This window comes from Brassica napus, chromosome A2, assembly GCF_020379485.1.
Source record: "Brassica napus cultivar Da-Ae chromosome A2, Da-Ae, whole genome shotgun sequence".
NCBI lineage: Eukaryota > Viridiplantae > Streptophyta > Magnoliopsida > Brassicales > Brassicaceae > Brassica > Brassica napus.
The window spans coordinates 6,540,196-6,564,211 of record NC_063435.1 but is presented as its reverse complement, the minus strand read 5'-3'; the positions used below and the strand labels follow the sequence as shown (position 1 = coordinate 6,564,211).

General features: G+C 35.6%; 5 protein-coding genes and 1 pseudogene across 8 annotated transcripts; all 6 read left to right on the top strand.

The window, feature by feature from the left end:
• Positions 1-1,700: 1,700 nt before the first annotated feature.
• On the top strand, positions 1,701-5,186 carry LOC106391664 (RNA-binding KH domain-containing protein RCF3). Of its 3 annotated transcripts, none has more exons than XR_001278589.3 (9): positions 1,701-2,663; positions 2,730-3,170; positions 3,250-3,498; positions 3,580-3,795; positions 3,991-4,061; positions 4,167-4,275; positions 4,349-4,475; positions 4,567-4,688; positions 4,871-5,186. XR_001278589.3 is itself a non-coding variant. In XM_013832365.3 (8 exons), the coding sequence occupies exons 1-8, from the start codon at positions 1,992-1,994 to the stop codon at positions 4,584-4,586; spliced, it is 1,905 nt and encodes a 634-aa protein (XP_013687819.1). In that variant the 5' UTR covers positions 1,701-1,991; the 3' UTR covers positions 4,587-4,831. The 3 variants fall into 3 exon arrangements, 1 of the variants encoding a protein (XP_013687819.1); XR_001278585.3 differs by having other exon boundaries at positions 4,868-5,186; XM_013832365.3 differs by lacking the exon at positions 4,871-5,186 and having other exon boundaries at positions 4,567-4,831.
• Positions 5,187-5,875: 689 nt separating this feature from the next.
• Positions 5,876-7,706, top strand: LOC106391698 (50S ribosomal protein L9-like). Its single transcript, XM_013832401.3, has 6 exons — positions 5,876-6,017; positions 6,106-6,276; positions 6,432-6,566; positions 6,917-7,024; positions 7,133-7,237; positions 7,321-7,706. The coding sequence occupies exons 1-6, from the start codon at positions 5,937-5,939 to the stop codon at positions 7,483-7,485; spliced, it is 765 nt and encodes a 254-aa protein (XP_013687855.1). The 5' UTR covers positions 5,876-5,936; the 3' UTR covers positions 7,486-7,706.
• A 128-nt stretch (positions 7,707-7,834) lies between these two features.
• LOC106391678 (nephrocystin-3) lies at positions 7,835-10,350 on the top strand. 2 transcript variants are annotated; one of them, XM_048753959.1, is made up of 9 exons: positions 7,835-7,975; positions 8,110-8,217; positions 8,266-8,304; positions 8,399-8,648; positions 8,732-9,105; positions 9,198-9,289; positions 9,365-9,500; positions 9,571-9,902; positions 9,989-10,350. In XM_048753959.1, exons 1-9 carry the CDS (start codon positions 7,926-7,928, stop codon positions 10,237-10,239), a joined length of 1,632 nt encoding a protein of 543 aa, XP_048609916.1. In that variant the 5' UTR covers positions 7,835-7,925; the 3' UTR covers positions 10,240-10,350. The 2 variants fall into 2 exon arrangements, with proteins under 2 accessions (XP_048609916.1, XP_013687836.2); XM_013832382.3 differs by having other exon boundaries at positions 7,836-7,975; positions 8,110-8,304.
• A 123-nt stretch (positions 10,351-10,473) lies between these two features.
• On the top strand, positions 10,474-12,795 carry LOC106391686 (dehydrogenase/reductase SDR family member FEY). The gene is made up of 7 exons (XM_048753962.1): positions 10,474-10,710; positions 10,824-10,944; positions 11,131-11,248; positions 11,543-11,679; positions 11,919-12,020; positions 12,135-12,227; positions 12,304-12,795. The coding sequence occupies exons 1-7, from the start codon at positions 10,493-10,495 to the stop codon at positions 12,637-12,639; spliced, it is 1,125 nt and encodes a 374-aa protein (XP_048609919.1). The 5' UTR covers positions 10,474-10,492; the 3' UTR covers positions 12,640-12,795.
• Positions 12,796-13,587: 792 nt separating this feature from the next.
• Positions 13,588-17,554, top strand: LOC125589135 (annotated as a pseudogene).
• A 373-nt stretch (positions 17,555-17,927) lies between these two features.
• LOC106419382 (RING-H2 finger protein ATL20) lies at positions 17,928-21,166 on the top strand. Its single transcript, XM_013860159.3, has 2 exons — positions 17,928-18,968; positions 20,621-21,166. Exons 1-2 carry the CDS (start codon positions 18,266-18,268, stop codon positions 21,064-21,066), a joined length of 1,149 nt encoding a protein of 382 aa, XP_013715613.2. The 5' UTR covers positions 17,928-18,265; the 3' UTR covers positions 21,067-21,166.
• Positions 21,167-24,016: the final 2,850 nt, after the last annotated feature.

Below are 24,016 nucleotides of genomic sequence, written 5' to 3'. Positions count from 1 at the left end.
AATTTTTATTATTTTCATTCTATAAAAATATTATTATTATCAGCCTAATATGTTACTAATTATTTTAAATAGTAAAAAACAGGGATGTATATTTAAATATATTTATAGTTTTTTGGTGTAAACCCAAATAAAACAAAAACAAATGGTATATAAACCAAAACAAATCAAAATAAATATAGTTTTAATATAGTAGCTATTTTTTATAAACTGAAAAACCGAAAAGAAAACAAATCGAAACTGAAACAAAATCAGGATTTGATACTGTTGTGATCCACTAACTAGAAAGAGGAAATATTAAAACACATGTATACATCTTTTTTAGTAGGTCAAATTTTATGTTTACCATTTTCATGTTATCACTTTTCATTTTTACCACCATAAAATGGACATTTTCAAAAATACTTTCTTCATTAAGTGGCAAAAGACTTTTATACATTTGTTATCTATATATATATGATAGATCATTATTTAAATAAATAATTTTTTTATGTTTTCGAATTATACTTTTTCAAATTCGAACTTTTTATAATTTTTTTTTTGAATTTGTGTGTTTTGAAATTTTTTTTTCAAAATTTCTTTTTGAAAATAAAAAATTATGTTTGAAACTATTTTTAATTTTTTTTTAAGTGTTTATTTATATATTTATTAGAATCCTAAATTTCACATTCCAAAAACCCTTCCCCACCCTTCAATTCTAAAGCCTAAGTCTAGATTAGTTAATCCTAGGAGTATAAGTGTCTTTTACTCTTCATTAAAAGTGATGGTAAAAGTGATTAGTGTAAACATGAAAATTGATACTATAAATGTGATATTTGTGGCAATTTTCCTTTTTAGTATATATCAATACTTTCTGCAAACTTGCAAAACACATTCTCCATCCGTTCCCGAAAGTAAGATTTTCTAGAGTATGCACGCTTATTAAGAATTTAATAAATATTTATAATTTAATTTATTTTTTACATTATTATACACTTTTCAATAATTTTCCACCGATAAAATTTAATCAATTCAAATATTCTCAATTAATGTTCCTCAAAAATTTTAAAAAGTACTTAAGAAAATCTATCTTTATGGAATAAGAAAAAAATTTAAAAAATCCTACTTGCAGAAACGGAAGGAGTATCATTAATCAATTTATTTTTGAGAACAACGTAATCATTTAAATGAGGCCTGCGATTTTGTTTTTCTGAAATTGAACCAAACCGAACCGAACCAAACCGAATTGTTGGTTTTCGATTAACCAAAATTTTGAAAACCAATTCCAAAATTATCCGGATTAAATTTCAGTTCGGTTAGGTTATCGGTTATTTTGGTTTTCACTATTATTTCCGAAAATAACTATTTATTTTTTATTTTCGGTTAATTTCGGTATAGTTTTCTAAAAATATTTGGATATTTTCTGTTAAACTCGATCGGTTAAGTTCGGTTATTTTCGGTTTTTTGATTAATTTCGGTTCGGTTTTTTGGTTATTTCAATTATTTTTGATTTTCTTAATTTTTTTTTTGAAAATCAAAAACCAAACGGAAACCGAAATATTTTTAAGAACTCAAAACCGTAACCGAACCAAAAACCAAAAATTTTGGTCGGTTTGGACAAAAATCCAAGGGCTAATTTAATTCAATGTTGAAACAAAAAAGTTAAGCTGATAAACTGACAAGACAACGATGCAACTCCACAGTTTCGTCTGCATCTACACTTTTACTGACTAGAAACATATCATGCTCACTTTATCTAACACCTGTTTTGAGAGGTGTTGGTCAAACTGTTGAAAGCTACAAACGTCACCGTTTTGCCAAAGAGTCATCATGACCCTTGCACGGGTCCCTCTAGTCTCTACTCTCTCAGCTTCAGAAAACTCCCTTCGTGATTCTCAACAGGGAAGAAGATAATCAGATAACTCTTTGCACTGCTCCTCTGACATCATATTCGGAGAAAGGAAAGTAATTGATTACTCTCTTGACTTCGAATTCGAATGTCTCCTAGTTGATTGATGGAGAGATCTAGATCGAAGAGGAACTATCACTACGTCCAAGACTACGACGGAGACTCCATCCCAAGGTCCAAACCTCGCTTCAACAATAACTATGGCGGCGGAGGAGGTAACAACAGATACCGCGGCGGCGTTGGCGGCGGAGGCGGAGGAGGAAACGGCCGTCCCTCTAAGTCCCACCCCGAGACGATGGCGACAACGACCTACCGCGTCCTCTGCCACGACGCCAAGGCGGGAGGCGTCATCGGCAAATCAGGATCCATCATCAAGTCCATCCGCCAGCACACCGGAGCCTGGATCAACGTCCACGAGCTTCTCCCCGGAGACGCCGAGCGCATCATCGAGATTTCCGACAACCGCCGCCGCGATCCCGACGGGAGGATGCCGTCGTTCTCCCCCGCTCAGGAGGCTCTGTTCAGCGTCCACGACAGGATTCTCGAGAGCGAGCCTCAGTTTGGGGCGGAAGACGAGGAGGATTACGGCGGAGTGAGAGGCGGAGGAGGGAGGGTTGTGACGAGGCTTGTGGTTTCGAAGCTTCATGTGGGTTGCTTGTTGGGTAAAGGTGGGAAGATCATCGAGCAGATGAGGATTGAGACCAAGACTCATATTAGGATTTTGCCTAGAGAGACTAACTTGCCTCGTTGTGTTTCCTTGTCTGAAGAGATTGTTCAGGTCTGAAAAGCTCTCCACTCATTGTTTTTTTTTTTTTTTTGCTTACGTATGAGTTGCCTATTTTAGATTGTGGGTGAAGCAGCTGCAGTGAGAAACGCTTTGGCTATTGTATCGTCGCGTCTACGAGAGAGTCAGCATCGTGATCGCAGTCATTTACAGGGGCGTGTGCATTCTTCACCGGACCGGTCTTTTTCACCTGCTGATGATTACATCCCACAGCAGAGAAGACAGACGTCAGATAGGTTTCATTATAGGAATAACAGTTTCAGCTCTCGCCAGTCCAACTATGCAGAAGAAGAAGAAGCTCCAGTTGGTGAGAATGTACAGCCTTTTTACACTGAAGAGCTTGTGTTCCGGATTCTATGTCCTGTTGAAAAGATTGTTAAGGTTGTTGGGGAAGCAGAAGGTATAGTAGATTTGCTTCAGAACGAGATTGGCGTTGACGTGAGGGTGTCTGAACCTGTTGCTGGTTCTGATGAACAGATAATTACCATTTCTTCAGAAGAGGTACTCTTTAACATCCTTAAGCGGTATCTGTTATGTATACAACTGTGAACTTGAAGCTCTGTTTACTTCCTTTGCGTAGGCACCTGATGATCAGTTTTTCCCTGCTCAAGAAGCTTTGCTGCACATTCAGACTCGGATTGTAGACCTTATTCCTGATGAAGATAACATTATAACAACGAGATTGCTTGTCTCATCTAGAGACTCAGTATGTTTGGAAGGGAAAGCAGGATCAGTGTCTGAGATATCACGAGTAACTGGAGCTAGCGTACAGATCCTACCAAGGGAAGAGATGCCGCGATGTGTTTCCACCAATGATGTTGTTGTACAGGTTTATTTTCTCTAATTTCGAGGAGTTGGGCATATTATCAAACTTATGGTGTAAAAAGAGAATCCTCATGTGTGTATGTAGATAACAGGGGAGATCAGAGCAGCTAGGGATGCACTTGTTGAATTAACGTTACGACTCAGGAGTCATATGTACAGGGAGCTCTCTCAGAAGGAGACACCACCAGCTTCAACATCCACAACTGGCCCTCTTGAAGGTGTTGCAGGAGTAATAGAGGTCGCTTCATCAAATAACACAACTCAACCCCGTGAAGGACTCTCAATAGCGCCACAATATAAGGTTTTTTGGTCTCATCATCAATCTTGTCAGTACATATGCATCCAATATCAGCTAGGTTCACACTTATTGACAGTTATTATGACATGGAAACAGCGAATAATTGCAATCTGGCTATGCATAATAACTTGAATACTCTGAAGGCAGCTTAAAGGTTCTTGCCAGTTCCTGTAATTTTTCTCTTGGGAGGTTTTGTAGGAAAGTGGTGGATCAGTTGCAAAGGCGGGTGAAAGTGAACAGCGGGAGGAGGTTCCTAACACGGCAAACAGGTAGAGAAGCTCCCAAATTTAGAATTATTCTTTCTGAAACCATAGACAAAATATGAATCTCTCCCTTTCTGTTGTTGTTGTTGTTGTTGTTTTTTTGTGATCTAGAATGTCGGTGCCACTTGTTACTAGGAGCACTCTTGAAGTTGTCTTACCGGACCAGGTTATTCCTAAGCTAGTTACGAAATCAAGAAACAAGCTTGCACAAATCAGTGAGGTGTGGAACTCTCTATTAACTTGAAAATCAAATCTTAGACATTTGTCTGACACTCTTTCTCATTTATTCACAGTGGTCTGGAGCTAGTGTAACCTTAGTTGACGACCGACCGGGAGAAACACAGAATGTGATTAGAATTTCGGGTACGCCAGAGCAGGCAGAGAGAGCACAGAGCTTGCTTCAAGGCTTCATCTTGAGCAGTAAGTTCTTCTCTCTTTTCAAACTAAATACTGTCCAGTATTGGTGATCGATATATAGATAGGACTGATCTTTGTTTCTTCTTGGTTCCAGTACAAGACGATGAATCGTGAACTTGGACATGAGCAACGCAAGGATTCAATCAAGAAATGTGGAGTTTTTATTGAGTAATAGGATCTGAGTGAAAGTGTGAGCAGTAAAGGGTAGAGGTATAGGTAAACATTTTGAACATCACGCTTTGGTTTGTATGTTATATCTATTAGCCTTCTCCATTGTTTTTGTAACTGATATAAGTCATCAAAGTTTAATCATCGGAAATACTCATTAATGACTGAAAGATCTTTTTCTTTTTTGCATATATCTTCATGTTCGTGCTCATTTTGTTCATTGATAGAAGAACAAGCGTTTCATCCACCAGATGGAGATGTATTTGGCAATTGGTTCCTGGATCGGACTTGTACTCCTGTGACCTTGGACTTGGATTACACTCCTGCACAATCTTGACCATCGATGCGTTAGTGTCCTTGACAAGCAGTTACATTTTAGTTCGTGGCCTCTATAATGAGAGGAACTGGTTGTATTATAGTACTACTTTTGTTGTATAGTTGTAAACGACGCTATATATATATAGTTGGCTTGAAAGCCTGTAAAATCACTTTCAGAAATAATGTTGCACTTGTTGTTGGAAAAATAAAACACAGGTTGCTTTAGCTGTTGGAGATTAGTATTTAGAAAGAACAAAAAAGTCAAGCTCATAGACTCTGATAGTAGTGGTCAAGTACCATATTATCATTCAAATCCCCTAAACAATTTTAAAATTTTCAGAATATCTAACCAAATCACCTATAACTTTTATTGTTGTTTTAAATTTTTTACTAAAATCACTCAAACAACTTCAAAACTCACCTAAATCCCACTAAAAATACAAAATCTCAACATCTCCTAAAATCTTTAATTCAATACATCTTTTTTAGTAAATTTGTGTTTTTTTTTGTTATTAGACCTGATTTTCCAAGATTATTTTCAAGTCAAAAATATATAGATATATACCTAAACAATAGAGAGTATTCTCTATTTTTGTTTTCCCTTTTATACGATAGTATAATTTTTTTAATTATTAACAAATCGCGATTGTAGAAATATTAATTCAGTGATTTGGTTGATTAATATTTCCACACCAAAAAATCTATATTTTAATTTTCAAAAAAGGTTTACAAGAGATTTTCAATATGGTGTAGGTAAATCCGGTAAGCATGGATTTTTTCTAATTGGCTATGCAATCTTTTTCATAATAAATCGGCTTCAAAGAAAAACAAACCGCAACAAGTGTTTGTTAATTAATCATCCTTATACAAAACGCTTAGCCACCGATAAGAAACGGCGAGGCGTTTCTTTGGTTTTGTTAGAAACATCGAAGCGTTCTATAACCCTGAATCCTTAAACGCCTTGTCGTTTCTCTTCACATGACTGCTAAAACCTCGCCTGTGGTTCCCGTGAAAAAAAGAGACGTCGAATCGTATCGTACCGCCGTCGCCGCTTCACCGGTGATTCTTCCCTATCTTCTCTTCCTCTCTCATATCTTTCCTATTGTACAGCTTTTCTTACTTCGATTAGTGTTGAACCTCTTCGCAGAGAATCTGGTTGAATCTTCAAATGGCTCATGTGGCGCAAAGCCGAAACGTGATCCGGCATGTAGTATCCAGAGGAACAGCTTTCCACAAATACGAAAATGCGATCCATCATCCTCTCCTTTTCGCCTGTCAAGGAGTTCGTTACAGAAAACTCGAAGTCATTCTCACCACGGTGGGGCTTTTACTTATTTTGATTATTCCATTTTCTGTCAATCAACAAAAAGTTCAAATCTTTCTTGTGGATTCCTTTGATTTGAATCGAATCAGATGGTGGGTTTGTTTTTTTTGATTTGTGCTTACTCTTCATCTGATTTGGTGACTTTGTAGGGCATAGAGAAGCTTGGGAAAGGTGGTGAGACGGTGAAGGTAGCTCCTGGTTACTTCAGGAATCACCTTATGCCCAAACTCCTTGCTGTCCCCAACATTGACAAGTATGCTCATCTCATCCGTGAGCAACGCAAGGTCATTTCTTTAACTGACCTTTGCTCTCATACGACTAAGTTTTAGCATTTTAGCTGTTTTCTGCTCTTTGTTGTTTGCTGTAGGATACAGCCTGTATCTAGGTTGTGTTCTTTAGGGCAAAGCCAGATAGTTTCGACATGCCCCTCATATGATATGACTAAGTTGTAGGATGCTAGCTGTTTTCTGCTCTTGTTGTTTGTTGTATCTTGGTTGTGTTTTTGATGTGAAGAGTAAAGCAGATACTTTTGACATGACTTGATAGTGTTATGGTAGTGAGATGTTTTTGTTAGTAAAGTTTTTGATGTGTTTCCTTTAGTTATTTGTATTTCTTGATGTGAATCTGTGTTCAGATGCGTAACTATGAAGAAAAGGAAGAGGTTAAGGTGGTTCATAAGTCTTCAGAAGTGCAGACTAAAGAGTTTGAAAAGGCAGCTAAGCGCCTCGCCAATGCCAACTTGGTACTTTTACTTAACTATCTAAATCTCAACATTCTTGTTTCCTGTGGAGTGCTCAGGAACTGGCTATCAGATTTAACTCTTATGAGATCCGTTTGTTTTGGTTAACAGGTGTTGAGGAAGTTAATTGACAAGGAGAAGTTCAAAAACCGCTCCTCAAAGGAGGACAAACCAGATGTGCAAACACCTGTGACAAAAGAAGAGATAGTCTCTGAGGTAAACGCTTGCTTCCTTCTAATATCTTTAAACTATTGTAACTAGATCATATCATCATCTCTAAGGTGTCGGTTTTATTGAAGGTGGCGAGGCAGCTGTGTGTGAAGATTGATCCGGACAATGTGGTTCTTACGGAGCCATTGGCAACTTTTGGGGAGTATGAGGTTCCTCTGAAGTTCCCCAAGACTATTCCTTTGCCACCAGGAACTGTTCAGTGGATTCTCAAAGTCAAAGTCCGTGGCCATTAAGATCTTCTACCATAGAAACTCTTCTATGATAGTTTTTCTACTCTAGTCTGTTTCATGTAGCCATGGAATTGCAGAAAAGCATTGTAGTTTGACGATATGAGATCAGTTTCGTTTTTACATGTAGTTGTGTAAATCGGGTATAACCCGGTTTAAGTTTAAACCATGATTCGAATTTTGTATGACTGCAAGAAGGAAATTAATAAGCTTTGATTTTTGTGAAATTAGTTAAAAAGCACACATGCGAAATAGGACGATTTAGTACAATTAGAAACTTCGGGCCTAATTTGTAAGATTCTATTATTTCGGGGTCATTTCCGTTATTATTGATAAATCTCACCGGCGTTATCTTCTTTCTCTACTCGGCGGAAGCGCGTCTACAGACTTCAATCTTTAAACGAATACGAAAAGCTTCACACTCCCTCGCTTGTTCTCTCTCATCAATGGTGTCTTCTATCAGTCTCCTCCCTTCAACCACTCTGCTCACCAACTGGTAAAATGATTCTTCAGCTTCGAAGTTGCAACTTATCTTTTTTTGTGAAAAGCTTGAGACTTTTAGTTTCTGGGATTCGTTTATTGTTAAAACTGAGCTTCTGTCTGTTGCTGAACTTCTGTTTTGGGTTTCAGGGCGATTCAGTTATCTTCTCAGTCCGGTCTTTCCCCTAGACATTCCACGTGGCAGTGTGTTTGTTTCCGTGATCAGAAACGCAAGCCTAAGCTCTACATCATTCCCGCCCGCCATTTCTTATCAACTTCCTCCTCGGACACTGCTTCCATGAAGCTCAAGATACATGCTACTTCCGGTGTTTCTCAAGTTCAAAGGTGAGAACTTGATTCATTGATGTTCTTTTGTTTTAACTCAGTCAAAAAAAAAAAGAAGAGTTTAGTTGAGTTTTGTCTGTGTATTATCCACCAGGTCTACTAGTAGCAATGGGATGAAAGAGTTTGAGATGGAGTTGCAAGAGTTGTTCAACGAAGTCAAAGCTATGGTTAAAATTGGCAAGGAAAGAGACGCGATGGACCTTCTTCGAGCTAATTATGTTACTGTGAAAGAAGAGATTGATGATGGTTTGAAAGGTATCCAACAAGCTGCCCTTCTCGACATCATTGCCTTAGGGTATATGGCTGTTGGAGACCTAAAGCCTGTTCCAGCTTTGCTTGACATGGTGAGTTTTGAGTCAGATATCAGAAATAATATATTATTTGGGCGGATTGTGTTGTTCTTAAACAGATGTTTTAACAAATGCAGATAAGCAAGATTGTTGATAAGTTAAATGACTCGGAACCTCTTTTGGATTCAGTCCTTATGCATGTTGGCAGTATGTATTCAGCACTAGGGATGTTTGAAAACGCTCTACTCGCGCATCAAAGGGCTGTTAGTATATTAGAGAACACATACGGTGATGACAATACTCTACTTGTCTCACCATTGCTTGGGTTAGCAAAGAGTTATGGTTCATATGGAAAAGCAAATAAAGCTATTGGCGTTTACGAGCGTACAGTGACTATCTTGGAACGGAGTAGAGGCTCTGAAAGTGAGGATCTAGTGGTGCCGTTGTTTTCACTCGGTAAACTTTTGCTCAAAGAAGGTAAAGCTGATGAAGCAGAAGCTCCTTTTACCAGGTACAGCACTGGAAAGGACTAGTCTAGTCAAGCTTCTTATTCACAGATTATGCGATCGATTTGGTCATTCTGTCTTTCTTTGTTTCTTGTAGGATTTTGAACATATACAAGAAGACATACGGAGAGAAAGATGGAAGAGTTGGTATGGCCATGTGTTCCCTTGCTAATGCAAAGTGCACTAAAGGTTGGTACATTCTTTAGTCTCTCCTGTTGTGGTAATGTAGAGATTTTGTTGAAATAGGGTGGATTTTCTCAACAGGCGATGCAGATGGAGCGGTAGATCTTTACAAGAGCGCTCTACGAATCATCAAAGAGTCAAATTATATGGACATAGACAACACTGTCTTAGAAAACATGAGGATAGATCTTGCTGAGCTGCTTCATTTTGTTGGAAGGTATAGTTTTTGTTTCTCTAATCTTCTTCCTGTGATTGAGGAACTTCATTCTTTTGGCTAATGTGCACAGGGGAAACGAAGGACGAGAGCTGCTAGAAGAATGCTTACTGATAAACGAGAAGTACAAAGGGAAAAACAATCCAAGCATGGCTACACATCTTATGAACCTTGCAGCATCTTATACACGCTCCAAGAACTATGTGGAGGCGGAGAGATTGCTGAGAACTTGTTTGGACATCATGGAGAAGTCGGCTGGTTCAGAGGATCAGTCCATAACCTTCCCAATGCTGAATCTTGCAGTAACTCTTTCGCAGCTAAACCGCTATGATGAAGCCGAGCAAGTAGCTTTAAAGGTTCTACGGATACGTGAGGAGGCATTTGGCAAAGAGTCTCTCCCTGTTGGTATATAGACTCACTTTCTTGTTGGATCTTTTTCATCTAATATGTAATTCAACAAAGTCTGACTTCTATGGACAAACCTTACGCAGGTGAGGCGCTGGACTGTTTGGTGTTGATCCAGGTGAGGTTAGGAAGAGACGATGGAGAAGTACTGAGTCTGCTGAAAAGGGTGTTGATGATACAAGAGAAAGAGTTTGGTTCATCAGCAGAAGAGCTCATTATCACTCTCCAGAGGATAGTGCATTTCTTGGAGAAAATGGAGATGAAAGATGAGAAATTTAAGTTTAGGAGAAGGCTAGCTTTGCTTAGAGAGAGATACAAGCAGAGTCTAAGCCTCTAGAACATATATATACAAGCAGATCTGGTTCGTTCTTAACCGGATCGGATAAAATCCCGGTTAACAAGTGAAATTAATTTGGTTTATTAATAAACGACGTCGCTTCGAAACAAACCGAGATAAAATTGCGGTTCTATTTGCAACCTGTCATTCAAAATACCTGATTAAATTAAGGAATAATGGAGTTTTTAATTAACTAATAAACGCAAATAGTGTTTTTGTCTTTCTCTGTAACAGATCTCTAGTCTCGTCTGGGATGAGCAGTGAAACGAGGAGGATGAAGACGAAGATTAAGAAGAAGGAAGGTTTGGGGTGGATGGAGTGGATCAGAGGATGGGCATGCGTGTTCCACGAGTTCCTCTTCCAGAGATTCATGTCTTCTCATCTACCCAATCCACTTTCTCTTCCTCCTCTCAGTCACTTGACCTGCATCGTCACCGGCTCCACCAGCGGCATTGGTCGCGAAACCGCTAGGTCAATCTCTTCCCTTAACCCAATTTTACGTTGACTTTTGACCAAATTCTCCAAACTGTAGTAAGAGTGAAAAAATGAAAAAATCTTTACTTGGTTGTTATTGAAATTAACAGGCAGCTAGCAGAAGCTGGTGCTCATGTTGTAATGGCGGTTAGGAACACAAAGGCAGCTCATGATCTGATTCAACAGTGGCAGAGAGATTGGTCTGCTAAAGGCCTCCCACTTAATATCGAGGTTATCTATTGATTACATATCAATTTGGACTACTATAGTATTGGTCGTAGTCAAAACATGTGTTTATTAACAAGATTTTAATTTGTAATTAGATATGAAGTGTGTACTGTGTAGTGTATGTTGTTTAAATGACATGGCTGATGATGATAGTGATATAATATGTATGCTATGTTTTTTATACTGAAGGCGATGGAACTTGATCTTCTCTCTTTAGACTCTGTTGTCAACTTTAGCAATGCCTGGAACGCTCGTTTAGCCCCTTTGCATGTTCTCATTAACAATGCCGGCATCTTTGCTATGGGAGGTTGGTTTTCTCACGCAATTTTACATGTAAAGCTTTGAGCTTTCTCTGCTCTATTAGAGATTTTGCATTTTAGTATTGAGGTCTCAAAGCCATACTGTTCCACCATTCACCTTCCGCTCATTCTTCAGTTTGATGGACCCAAGTGGCGAAATTTGCGTGTTCATTTAGCCATTCTTCTGCTAGTTTCCTTGTTCTTGGTTTTTTTTTTTTTTTTGCACTGTCAATGACCTTCAGATTGCTGCATAGATGTTGAGTAAAACAAGCTAAAGTTGCTTGGCACTTTGGTTTATGCAGAGGAACAGAAGTTCTCAAAGGATGGATATGAACAGCACATGCAAGTCAACCATTTAGCTCCCGCGTTGCTTTCCCTCCTCCTTTTGCCCTCCCTTAACCGTGGCTCCCCGAGCCGAATCATTAATGTCAACTCTGTTGTAAGTATCATCATCGTCACTTAAACGCCCAGCTGCAATATTTTGTCATCTAGTTTTGACTTTTTTGGGTATACCGAACCTAAATGCTTTAACCTCATTTGCTTATCTCTGTAAAAATTTGCAATATTACTGCTTTTATTGAATCTAAACATGAATGACAACGTTCTATATATCGTTTGCAGTTATTCCCATCTCATGCAAGATCATTGTTTTTTTTCGTTTACTTTCTTGTGTGGTAGATGCACTATGTGGGTTTTGTTGACCCGGATGACATTAATGTGGTATCTGGTAGACGAAAATTTACAAGCCTTGTAGGATATTCAGGCAGCAAGCTTGCACAGGTGAAACGTAACACAAGAAACAGTATTCAGTATTTTTTTATTTCTGTTCTTTGGTTCTTGATCTCAGAAACTAATGGATACACTTTCCATCTACCATCAATTTCATCTGGTCAGGTTATGTTTAGCAACGTTCTATTCAAAAGGCTGCCTCTGGAATCTCGCATAAGCGTTGTTTGTTTGTCCCCTGGGATTGTTCTAACAAATGTGGTGAGTCTTTACTTTTTGTCAATCAATTGTCTCTTTCCTCAGAACTTTGTTACCATTTTGACATCCAAATATGCAGGCGAGGGACCTGCCGAGATCTGTTCAAGTTCAATACGCGTTGATACCGTATTTCATCTTTTCGCCTCAAGAAGGTTGTAGAAGCTCACTTTTCTCAGCGACAGATGCTCAGATTCCAGATCACTGTGAAAAGCTAAAGACCGGTGATAAGCCCATATGTACATTCATATCTCAAGACTGCAAACACACAAAGCCTTCAGAAGAAGCTCAGAACGTAGAAACAGCAAATAGAGTGTGGGAAAAGACGGTAGAGCTGATTGGTCTTCCTCTTGATGCATTGGAGAGGCTTTTACAAGGACAAGAGGTGCAATGCCGTTATGGAACTCATCAAGAATAAGTTTTTCTTTTCTCACAAGTCTATTACAATGTCATAGCTTCTTTACGAGTCTCTCTCTTCTTTTCTTTATTTTATACTTGTTAGAAGCTTCTAGAACTTGAAGGATCAGCCTCAGGGAATAGCTTTTCGTTATTTATTACATTTTCATTATAATTCCTTAACTTGTGCCAACATAACAACATGTTTCCTCGTTAATTTAAGTCTTTATTTAAGACAACAATGCCTAAACTAGTAGAAGATGAGCTTTCATAAAGATGGGATTCACAAACTTACAAAATATTATGCTATCACTAATTAGACATGGTACATAACAACAACCAACAAAGTTACTAAGAGAACAATAATTATAGAAAAGCAGTTCCTTTTTAACACAAAACAGATATATAAATCTCTGACGTGATTCTGAGATTTATATAACATGGTACATAACAACAACCAACAAAGTTACTAAGAGAACAATAATTATAGAAAAGCAGTTCCTTTTTAACACAAAACTATAAATCTCTGACGTAGTCTGTGACCTGCTTAGAAAGGAACTGCTTTTCGTTAATCAATAAAAATTTCAATTTGTAACTGATTATTACAATGACTTAACTGAAAAGAACTGATTCCTTTTTAAACAGTTCCTTTTTAACACAAAAAGAACTGATTCTTAACTGATATCAGTTAGCTGATATTTTTTATCACAAAAAGAACTGATTCTTAACTGATATCAGTTAACACAAAAATGTTCAAACAGTTCCTTTTTAACACAAAAATGTTCAAACAGTTCCTTTCAAATACTAAGAATCACTTAACTGATATTTCAAAAATGTTTTAACTGATTCTTACTATGATATTGGGGTATTGTTTTGTGTTAACGTAAACAACAAGTTGACGTATGTTTACGTTAATCAATAAAAATTTCAATATGTAACTGATTCTTACAATGACTTAACTGAAACTAAAATGTTCAAACAGGCAATAGTTTAGAGATGTTGTAACGGTGTATTTGAAGAAGAAGAAGAAGGATATTGTTTAGTTTGGATGGCGTGGTTGAGAGGTTGGCTAATGTTTTGCAGAGAATCATGGCTTCTCCCACTTACACAATCCAATTCCTCTTCCTCTGTTAAACCACTTAAGATGCATTGTCATTAATAAATAAAAAGATGCATTGTCACTGGCTCCACTAGTGGCATTGGCTCAGAGACCGCTAGGTCCCCAAAAAAAAACAGAGGTTTCCTTTAGCTTTTGATGTTGTTTTTGACCTTTTTGTTGGTGGTAGAGGAAAAAAGTAATGTGAATCATTCAATGTATACTTATTGTTGTGTGAATTTGTATGCAGCTTGCGGAGGCTGGTGCTCATGTCGTTATGGCGGTAAGGAACATGAAAGCGGCTAATGAGCTTATTCAACAATGGCGAACCAAGTGGTCTGCTAGTGGTACAGGGCACCCACTTATATAATATCACAATCGATCAGCTTTATAGTACGTACACATGATCACATCCGTTTTAGGTTATTTGAAATACGCAGTGACATATATACATAGTGTTTAGTAGAGAGTTGAAACGTCTTTCTAGACCATTTCACTCTAATTTATTTTTCAAAAAATCAATAACTAGTGATGGGCCATAAAATTATTTTTGCATGGGGTCCCCAATATCAGAGAGTGATTTATAAGTCAATGTTCTTTTTATAGTGCAGTTGGAACAATGTATGACGATTTTGTTTTGCAATCAAATGGCATTTGGATTGCCATGTTTTCAGCATACTGCCACTAAGGTGGGGTTATTCAGAGACGGTCATCCAAATATTAATGTTCGCTTTGTCAAAGTAGATCGGATGTCGAATTGATTTTTTGGATAAAAAAAAATGTAGAAATTAATCACAATATGCTTATACAGATGCAATGAATTTTTTTTGCTCGAGCAGAACGTAAATGACATCACATAAGTTAATTGTCTTGTTTTCAAATGAGTCGGAAAACATGAAACATAAATGTTAAACAAAAATTAATGCATACACAGATCCTATTATAGAGTTTATTATACATTCTTCACGTATCTAAGATTTTAGTATTTGTTATAAAGAAAACAAGAGACATTATTTTCTACTCAAATCCACATGCTACCGTCGGGATCAGAAAGAAAAACAGCTAGGCTGGTTAGCATCCATGTCCATTTTGGTAGGTGCACTAAAATTCTCAAAAACCATTGGAAGGACTGGTCCTGGGCAAACCCTAATAAAACATTCGGCTATAACTCTAAACACATGGGTGAAGCCACCTTGTGAGGTGGGGTGGCAAGCGCACCCGTAATTATATTTATATTAACAATTTTACAGGCAAATACATTGAAATTTTGATTGGATTAGATGACAAAACTCAGCCTATGCACCCATAATATCCTAAGTTCAAATCTCTTTCATACATTTTTAATTTTATTACCCATAGTATCTCATTCATTATGTTCTCTAGATTCTCCCATGTCTAAACATTTAGAAAAAATTACATTGACATAAACCTTCAAATTCGTATAAAAATATTTATTAAAGTATTTATGAAATTACTTACGGCCCCTAAAATTTCAGGATCGGCAAGTGAACCATTTCACTACTCATTTCTTTCGCCTTGCTAACTCCATCAATATCATCATATATTTGTATGAAATTATGCTTTCTCGTGTATTTGTTTTGTAGATACATTGTGTTTTTTTGTTGATCCTAATGATCAGATTCTTTTCTTTGGTCTAAATGATCTGCATTTTGTTTATAGTAAATGAAAGTTCTCAAGATTGGTTGGATATTCGGGCAGCAAACTCGCTCAGGTTAATTTATAGATACAAAACAAAAAATTTAAATTTGAAGCGTTTCTATAATTGATATTACGTGTATATGCACACCAATTAACCTAATGTGTACATTACCACAATCGAATGGTATGTGGATGTATCACTTTAGAATCGAATCCACAAAGACCAACAATTACACTTTATTTCTATAGGATCAATATCAAGTTAAAACAATATGGAAGTTTTGAGATAAGGATATCGTGACCGAAAATAACAGACTAGTTTAAGGGTTTTCAGATGATTAAATGAGCTAGGTTCAGGATGATTCATCGCGATACTTAGGATCATGAGCTACACAACTATTCAGGAAGGCAATAAGAGCCAATCTAGAACTTGAACAACAAGAATAGATAAACCTGCTGTCGTGGTGTCTACCAATTTATCAAGTAATCCTAATGCCTAAATTGTCATTTGGATCAGAGAATGATGACAAACATTAAGTTCAGATTCAATTGGTTCACGATTTGCCTTAGCGTCAGCTTTTGTTGGCTAGGGACAAATCGCCTATCTATATATTTTCTAGCAACCTAATACACTTTTGATGATTAGATTAAACTTATGATCAGATGATAAATGGCCAGTTTAACACATGCATTAAGATTAGAGATATCAAAGAATAATAATCCTATTTGTGTCTAACTCATTGATCCATGATCCCTAAAACTCTAAACCTAACAAGCGACTACTCAACCATGAACAGAGAAATCACAGAGACAATAGATGAAGAAAACATGCTAAATCAATAAATAAATAAGATAGGGTTTAGGAATCTTCTCAAGGTGAGAGAGATGAAGCCTTTTCCCTTTCAAGATAGCAAATTTTCAAGTACAAAAGTCTCCAATATTTTTTTGTGTAAAAACTAACGTACAATAATAATAGAAAAAAATATATATTGCAGGTCTTTGGCGGCTGCAGGAGAGAAAATTGGGATGATTAGGGAAAATCTTGAAATATTAGAAGTTTCCTTAAAAATCTCTACCGCTAGAACATGCACTCGCACTCGAGTTGCTCCGCTCGATCAGGAACAGTCTAACGACTGTTCTGTATGAAAATCACCAAATTGCATTGTTTCTCTTCTCTTTTCCTCTAATTGGTCTATCTTCCATCCAATGCAACTCCATACCTTTAATGATTAGAAAGACTCAATAAAGACTTGAAAACCAATTGGAAAACATATATACAAGATGCCAAAAATACCATATATCAATAATCTATGCAATTTCTTGGTCTTTTCATACGTCAGGGGTCATGACTCATGTTTAACAATGTTATATTCAAAAGACCGCCATTGAAAACCGGCATTAGGGTCGTTTGTTTTGTTCGCTGGCGTTGTCCAAACCGATATTGTGAGTGCGAAACCTCATTTGTTTGCGTTTATATGAATTTATATTTGGCATACGTATATATATATATATATATATATATATGTTCATTTTATATAACGCATTTTAAATGAACTCATAGTCTTAGATATATCTGCTAACTGTAGAGTGAACGTGATAAAACTTTCCATTTAATATGCAAAAGCTGTTTATTTAAAAGACTATGGAAATGTTTTCATACATGTAAAAAATAGGTTGCGTCTACCTTAATTAGTCTTTTTGTTTTTGCGTCTACCCTAGTTATATGGCAATTGCAAAAGACTGCCCTAGATATATATATAGTACATATTTCCACATATCAAAAAATTTGTAGACTGGAGATCTTCCAAGATAATCCAAGATATTTACTTTGCATTGCCTTACTTCATCTATTCGCCACAGGAAAGTTGTAGAAACTCACTTTTCTCCGACGATAGATTCTCAAATGCATATATACAATGAAAAGTTAAAAACCGATACAAATTCTTTTAAGCATTTATATCTCAAAGTTGTCGTCAACCCATAAGTTCTTCAGAACAAGCTCAAAACATAGAACAAAATTTGGGGAAAGACAATAGAGCATATTGTTCTTCCTCTTGATTCATTAGAAAGACTTACTGATGGAGAAGAGGTCTATGGGATTCAATTCATTATCAATAATTCTATGATTGACTTTTCGTTAATTGTTGAAACTTTCTTAATGACTCAATTAATAACTATTTAAAAGTCCAATGTTGTAACATTATTTGCCAATTTGTTATGCGCTGCCGCCACTAGAAAGTCTTTAGAATTTTGGTCATAGTCACACACTCTTGCTTGTAAGGAAAAAGTTGACTTTTTAAAAAGAATTACTAAATTTATAGAAATTATAGTAACACTTGTCACTTGGGAAATCACTCAACTTTTCTTTAACACAATAAAAGTAATTAAACAACTAAATCATGTTAAAATAATAATTCTATTTTACTTCGAACTCCATTTGAGATAGTGGAACGATGGAGTTGATTTTAGTCACCAAAGTGTTAATCTTATTTTTATTATTTTCCTTTTTTTTTTGCTAACTTATTATTTTCCTTCTTTAAAACCCAATTCTTTTTGTCTTGTCATTAATATACTTGAAATCGTTTTTACGACTCAACGGGATTGTTTGTTAATTAGGGTGCGCTGGTTTAGCTAGGACCAAAGAAATCCTAAGAATTCTACCAATAAGATCTTAGACATTCTATGCATATTACAGAGGTAATAAATAAACGAAATATACGGTAGAATACAACTAAAAACTAAATATAATTATAGTATTAAGAAGGTTACGTGGAAGAAAATAGAAAATGATCACGTAGCATTATGGGTCCATTCTCAATTACAAAAAGGATTTGGCTACTGCTTTAAACTCCAACAAACACCAAACCAACTCCTCCTTCAGACAAAAAAACAAATGGATTTTACAAAAACAATATCATTCTCTCTCTTGTTCCTCTCTCTCCTAACCCCCACGACGGTCACCGCCGCATGCACTAACGCCGTTTGTCGCCATGGTGATCCGATTATCCGTTTTCCTTTCCGCTTAAAGCCCCACCAGTTAAACTCTTGCGGTTACGACAAAGGGTTCGACCTAACGTGTGGTAGTGACGGCGTTAACCGAACAACCATAACACTGCCTTTTTCCGGTGACTTCACCGTCGAGATGATCGACTACGCAGCTCAAGAGATTTGGATCAACGACCCACATAACTGTCTTCCTAAGCGGATCTTGACGCTAAACCTCTCCGCGACGCCATTTGCCGGCGTTTACGCACGTCGGTTCACGTTCTTTAACTGTCCGACGTCGGAGTATCTCCGTTTCAGGCCGCTAAATCCGATAACGTGTTTGAGCGATAAAAACAGCACGGTGTTTGCGACTGCTTCGCCGAGAGTGGTGAACTACCTGTTGTCTCAATCGTGCCGGGAAATGAAAACCGTTGAGGTCCCGGTTCGTTGGCCGTTTTATGAGCAGGCCGTGTCGTATTCTGAGTTGAGTGATAACCTCTGGCTCACATGGAGGGTTCCGAGATGTGGTCGGTGTGAGATCAGAGGTGGTAAGTGTGGGATTAAGAGTAATTCTTCTCGTGAAACCATTTGCTCCGATGCTCATAAACCAGGTAAATTAATTTCTTTTTTAAAACCCTCATTTTAATTCTTGAAATACTAAAGTGAGTATTACTTGCTGTTTTCGGTCTCGATTTTTAAAGTTTAGGATATAATTTAATCCATATAAAGTCAAAAAATACAACTACTACGACGATTGGATTATACAAAAAGTGACGTAGACCATGACGAATTTTGGTGTTGAATGAGTCATGTGCTTGTGTGTATAGAATTGTGAATATAAACAAATTTGAAAGATTGACAAGTGTACAACCAAATACGTTATCCGTTCTAATTGTTTAAATCCGAAAACCACATCAGACGATTCAACATATGCATATACAAAAAAAAAACATATGCATATACATTTTCTACAAAGAAACCTAGTATAAAAAGATACGATAAAAGAAAAGTAAACGCGAAAACATTTGACGGCGGAAAAGAAAATCGCCGAAACTTGTACTAGGAACAAAGATAATATAACGAATAGTTACTTACCAAAATGACCAGCTTGTCTTGTGAACGTGAAAGGCATATCAAAAGCGTTTTTGTTTCTCCTCAAAGTTTTAAGACTATTTAAACTTATAATAAACTTAAAAAATCTGTATACTATTTTAGATGGTATGGTGATTGTTATTTCTTTTCTTATAAATATAACAACAATAAAATAAAATAAAACAATAAAATATAATAACGAACTAGCATATAGAACATTAACTGCGAAGAATGAGAAGTTGGGAGAGTAAGTGGTCACAAGGTCGTTGCCATAATAATGAGAGCTCCGATGCGTTTGACTTCTTACCACTTTATGGCCTACTTATTTTAGTCAACGCATTCAATTGTTAGTTGTTACCCATTTACTAAGAGTCTTCTCTACTACCAATTACATTTTGTTCTTTTATGATTTTTTTAATACACATGATAATTTTATTTTGATGAAAAATAATCAATCATAGTCGGTCCAATCCTTCCATAACACCAGTAAAGTTGCTGGTTTAAGCCATAATTAAGTATCAAATGAATGATTACTAATCACGAACTAAACCCCAAACCAAACAAAACAAAAACAATATGAAGTCATCCAAAAATATTTTTTGGTAACTGCTTCCCTAAACAATACTCCACATAGTTTTACTATCAGTTTAATATATAAAAAAATTCTTATTTGTTGTCTTGTTTGTATAAATAAGGTTAACGCATATGCATCTTTTGTCCAAGAATATATATGCATATGCTTAATTTTATTTTATGAAATAAATTACAGATATAACAAAAAAAACTGAATTTCAAAAAAAAAATGTATAATCAGATCAGAATATTAGAAAATAGAAAATAGATAATGAGCCAGTATATAATAACTACTCTCTCCGTTCCTAAAAGATATATGTTCTGGAAAAAACATTTGTTTCAAAATTTACATTTTTTTACCTTTTCAATATATGATTTTATGAAAAATTGTAAGTTTCAAAAAAATTGATGGTGTTTATTGAATTTTTATTGACTAAAAGTTATGAAAAATTGTTATTCACAAAAAACAATGCATATTTAATGAGTTTTCTTAATATATGTAAAAAATCTAGAATATGCATCTTTTAAAAACAGAGGGAGTATAAACTATTTAATTATTTGTTTGATTTTTCTGATGATTGTTTTTTATAATTTTCAGCTATCCCGAGAAAAGCCCGTTACGCGATAGCCATCGGTGCCGGAATCCCAGGTACTTTGATCATCTTCGGCCTTTTCTGTTTCGTTTACAGCAAAATCAACTCATGCATCAAAAGACGTCGTCTCGTTCCACACTCAGAGATCAACAGCACGCAAGCCCATTCTTTACAATCCAGTATCATGATAACGGGCCTAGATGCGCCGACTATAGAGTCATACCCCAAAATAGTATTGGGAGAGAGCAAAAGGCTTCCCAAAATAGACGATGCCGCATGTTCCATTTGTCTATCAGAGTACGAGCCAAAGGAAATACTTAAGACAATACCACCATGCCAACATTGTTTTCATGCAGATTGTATTGATGAGTGGCTGAAACTAAATGGGACTTGCCCGGTGTGTCGGAACTCTCTAGAGCAGATTTTGTCATCTGAGAACAATAATCCTTAGCTAGTCATTCTTTTGTTTTCTTAACAATATGACATCTGGAGTTAGTTTAATACTTCTACTGTTCTACATATTAAATTCTACAGCCTTTTTTGGCTTCTCCGAATATTTTGAAATCATGTTGTGTTAAATTCAGTACTGTATAACAGAAAAAAATTGGTGCGGGATTTTTACATCCATGTTCAACTCTAAAAAAAATAGCCAGACTCGTATTTTATACCTTTATTAAATTTCATTAAACTTTTTAGTGCCTAATTTTTGGTTACCCTATTTAATATTCAAACTAATTATTTTTCTCCATTAAATACACTTACTAATTTTTGTTTTGTCAGTAACTTAATAAACGCCGGTCCGCCTTTGCAAATAAACTGGTAGCTTTGCATCCATAAGAACAACAAACGCTGGTCTGCCTTTGAATTATGCGTTCGTGGTATATGAATGAGCTCTGAGCCATTGAAAATACACTTACTAATTTAAATATTAAAAAGCTTAATTTTTAAAAATTTATCCAGAATTTAGTTACTTTATTCTTAAATCTTAAAATAAAATTTGAAATTATTAAGATTTTGGTTTGAATTTTAGAGTTAAAATTTTATTTGAAACTTATAAATATCTTGGTTTAATAAGTGTATTAAATTGAGCAAATATTTAGCTTGGGTACTAAATTGGATAGCGAAAATTTTTTAGGCAATTAAAAAGTTTAATGAAGTTTAGTTGAGATATTTTATGGAATTTCTGTTTTATTTAAGCATAAGTAAAAAAAAATCTGGTCATATGGGTATAATAAGGGTATTAGAGATAGAATTGAAAGTTACGAAGCCCACATAAAATTTTAAAGTCCAAAAGGTCCTATACCAAAATCATGCCCAAAACCAACTTAATTGCCGCAATGGCCAAAACTAAGTCGACAAACAAACACCACACATAAAAATCTTTAATCTTGTACTTCATCCTAGGCCTAGGCGTTCGGTTTTTTGGTTTGGTCCCAATTCGATTCTTTCGTTTTTCGGTTCCATAGATATAGGAACCGTTCTGATATCTATGAAATTTGGTTCGGTATGGTAGATTTTTTCCGTTTTCGGATCGGTTCGGGTAACAATTATAACAACTGCCTAGTATCAAATAAACTTTTGGTTTCAATATGGTAACAATTTGGTTCTGATTTTTTGGTTAATTTTGGATAATGCAGAGTAAAAATAGATTTTTGGGGTTTTCATATAAAAATCGGGTAATTCGGATAAATTTTAATATTTTGGATAAAAATTATTCGACTTATTCGGTTTTTAGAATCATTTGGATAATTTTAAATACTTCAGATGAAAAAAATATTTGGGTATTTCAATTTTTCAGGTAGTTCCATGTATAAGTAATATATTTGGAATATTTGGTATTTTCAATACTATATATTATTAATACATTAGTTATATATATTGTATTTCAGATATTTGGGTACCCTTTTGGTTCTCGATTCGGTTTCGGTTCGGTTTCAGTTCCGGTTATAGAAATATAGGAACCGTTCAATTATTTTTGAACTTCGGATTGGTTTCGAGTTTGGTTTGGTTTGGTTCTGATTAGGTTTTCAGTTCTCGATTTTTATGTCCATGCCTATTTCATCCGTTTTACTTTAGTTGTCCTTGTAAAGTAAATTTTTCGTTTCAAAATAATTGTCGTTTTACAGTTTAAAGAAAAATTATTGACTTTATATTCTAATTTATTTTATATTTGTTGAAATGTGGTTATGTGTATTGGTAATGATGTTTTTATTTAATGAATATATAAAATTAAATATTTTTTTAATTTGTGTGTCAAAGTCTAAAATGACAATTAAAATGAAACGGGGCGAGTAAATCATTAGGGAAGGCTTTGTACAATTTTAGAAACACTTCCAAAAATTAATCGTACATAACATATGCTAAAAAATTAAAAGATTTCTTATACGAAAACAGCTGAGGTCTCTTCTGTGTCTTGTTCCTTTTACTAATAAAGCATTTCATGGTCTCTTCTGAGGACTGCAACAAAGGGACCAATATGGCGATAGTGGTATTTGTTTAATGACGTATACAGAAATGCTATCAGGTTTGTGCAATCAAACACAAGTTCTCGGCACATTTCTAGGCGTAAAGGTGGAACATAGTTGTTCCTAGGCCTGAAACGTAGTCGTTCCTAGGCCTGGAACAGAGTTAGAATTTTTTTGATGTTAGTTTTATATTTTGAATTCTACTTTTGAAGACTAGAATGATAATATAAGAAAAATAAAAAAAAATATTTTGAAGATACATACGATAAGGATAAAAATAAGAGATTTTGAATATAATGTTTTGTAGAAAGAAATTTTATATTTGAAGTTTTGTCGTTTGAATTTTAAAATTTATATTTGAAGAAGTTGCTACTTTTTAAAAACTATATTCAGTCTTTGGCAGTAATGATGCCCATCAGCCCATATATAGTTTTTTCTTATAAAAAGGTCAAAAGCAAAATCTTGTCAGTTGACAATGAAAAAGAAAAGCTGATTCTGTATGCTCTGGAGTATTACTGAATAGAAAAACGTACTATACACTGAATACTGATACACTAATGAGAAGGTTGCTGCATTAATAAACATAATATTATTGTTGTCTCGTTATTATTCATCATTTGTAACATGGTCCGCAAATATATATGTTTTACACTGAATACTGATATATATATATATATATCAAATAAGAAAATATTGTATATAACTATATTTTACAAGTAGATATAAGTAACTGTATATAAATGTGTAGGCCTCCAAATTTACTGGGAAGGCACTGTGTGGAAGTTTGGTAAGGACCGAGTCGAAAGGAGGAGGAGATTGGGGAACTATGAAAACGTGTCAACGACCAAATTTTTTTTTTAAAGGAACAAAACTAAAAGACACCGACATCTTCTCATTCATTCTTCGTGGGACCTTGTTTCAGTTTTGTTTATGACT

Coding starts and splice junctions, on each gene's coding strand:
- LOC106419382 (XM_013860159.3), top strand. CDS start 18,266: ATGGATTTTACAAAAACAATATCATTCTCTCTCTTGTTCCTCTCTCTC. Junction 18,969..20,620: donor CTCCGATGCTCATAAACCAG/GTAAATTAATTT, acceptor TATAATTTTCAG/CTATCCCGAGAAAAGCCCGT.
- LOC106391664 (XM_013832365.3), top strand. CDS start 1,992: ATGGAGAGATCTAGATCGAAGAGGAACTATCACTACGTCCAAGACTAC. Junction 3,171..3,249: donor TTACCATTTCTTCAGAAGAG/GTACTCTTTAAC, acceptor TCCTTTGCGTAG/GCACCTGATGATCAGTTTTT. Junction 3,796..3,990: donor CAATAGCGCCACAATATAAG/GTTTTTTGGTCT, acceptor GAGGTTTTGTAG/GAAAGTGGTGGATCAGTTGC.
- LOC106391698 (XM_013832401.3), top strand. CDS start 5,937: ATGACTGCTAAAACCTCGCCTGTGGTTCCCGTGAAAAAAAGAGACGTC. Junction 6,277..6,431: donor TCGAAGTCATTCTCACCACG/GTGGGGCTTTTA, acceptor GTGACTTTGTAG/GGCATAGAGAAGCTTGGGAA. Junction 7,025..7,132: donor GCCTCGCCAATGCCAACTTG/GTACTTTTACTT, acceptor TTTGGTTAACAG/GTGTTGAGGAAGTTAATTGA.
- LOC106391678 (XM_013832382.3), top strand. CDS start 7,926: ATGGTGTCTTCTATCAGTCTCCTCCCTTCAACCACTCTGCTCACCAAC. Junction 8,649..8,731: donor TTCCAGCTTTGCTTGACATG/GTGAGTTTTGAG, acceptor TAACAAATGCAG/ATAAGCAAGATTGTTGATAA. Junction 9,903..9,988: donor CAAAGAGTCTCTCCCTGTTG/GTATATAGACTC, acceptor AACCTTACGCAG/GTGAGGCGCTGGACTGTTTG.
- LOC106391686 (XM_048753962.1), top strand. CDS start 10,493: ATGAGCAGTGAAACGAGGAGGATGAAGACGAAGATTAAGAAGAAGGAA. Junction 11,249..11,542: donor CGGCATCTTTGCTATGGGAG/GTTGGTTTTCTC, acceptor TGGTTTATGCAG/AGGAACAGAAGTTCTCAAAG. Junction 12,228..12,303: donor GGATTGTTCTAACAAATGTG/GTGAGTCTTTAC, acceptor CCAAATATGCAG/GCGAGGGACCTGCCGAGATC.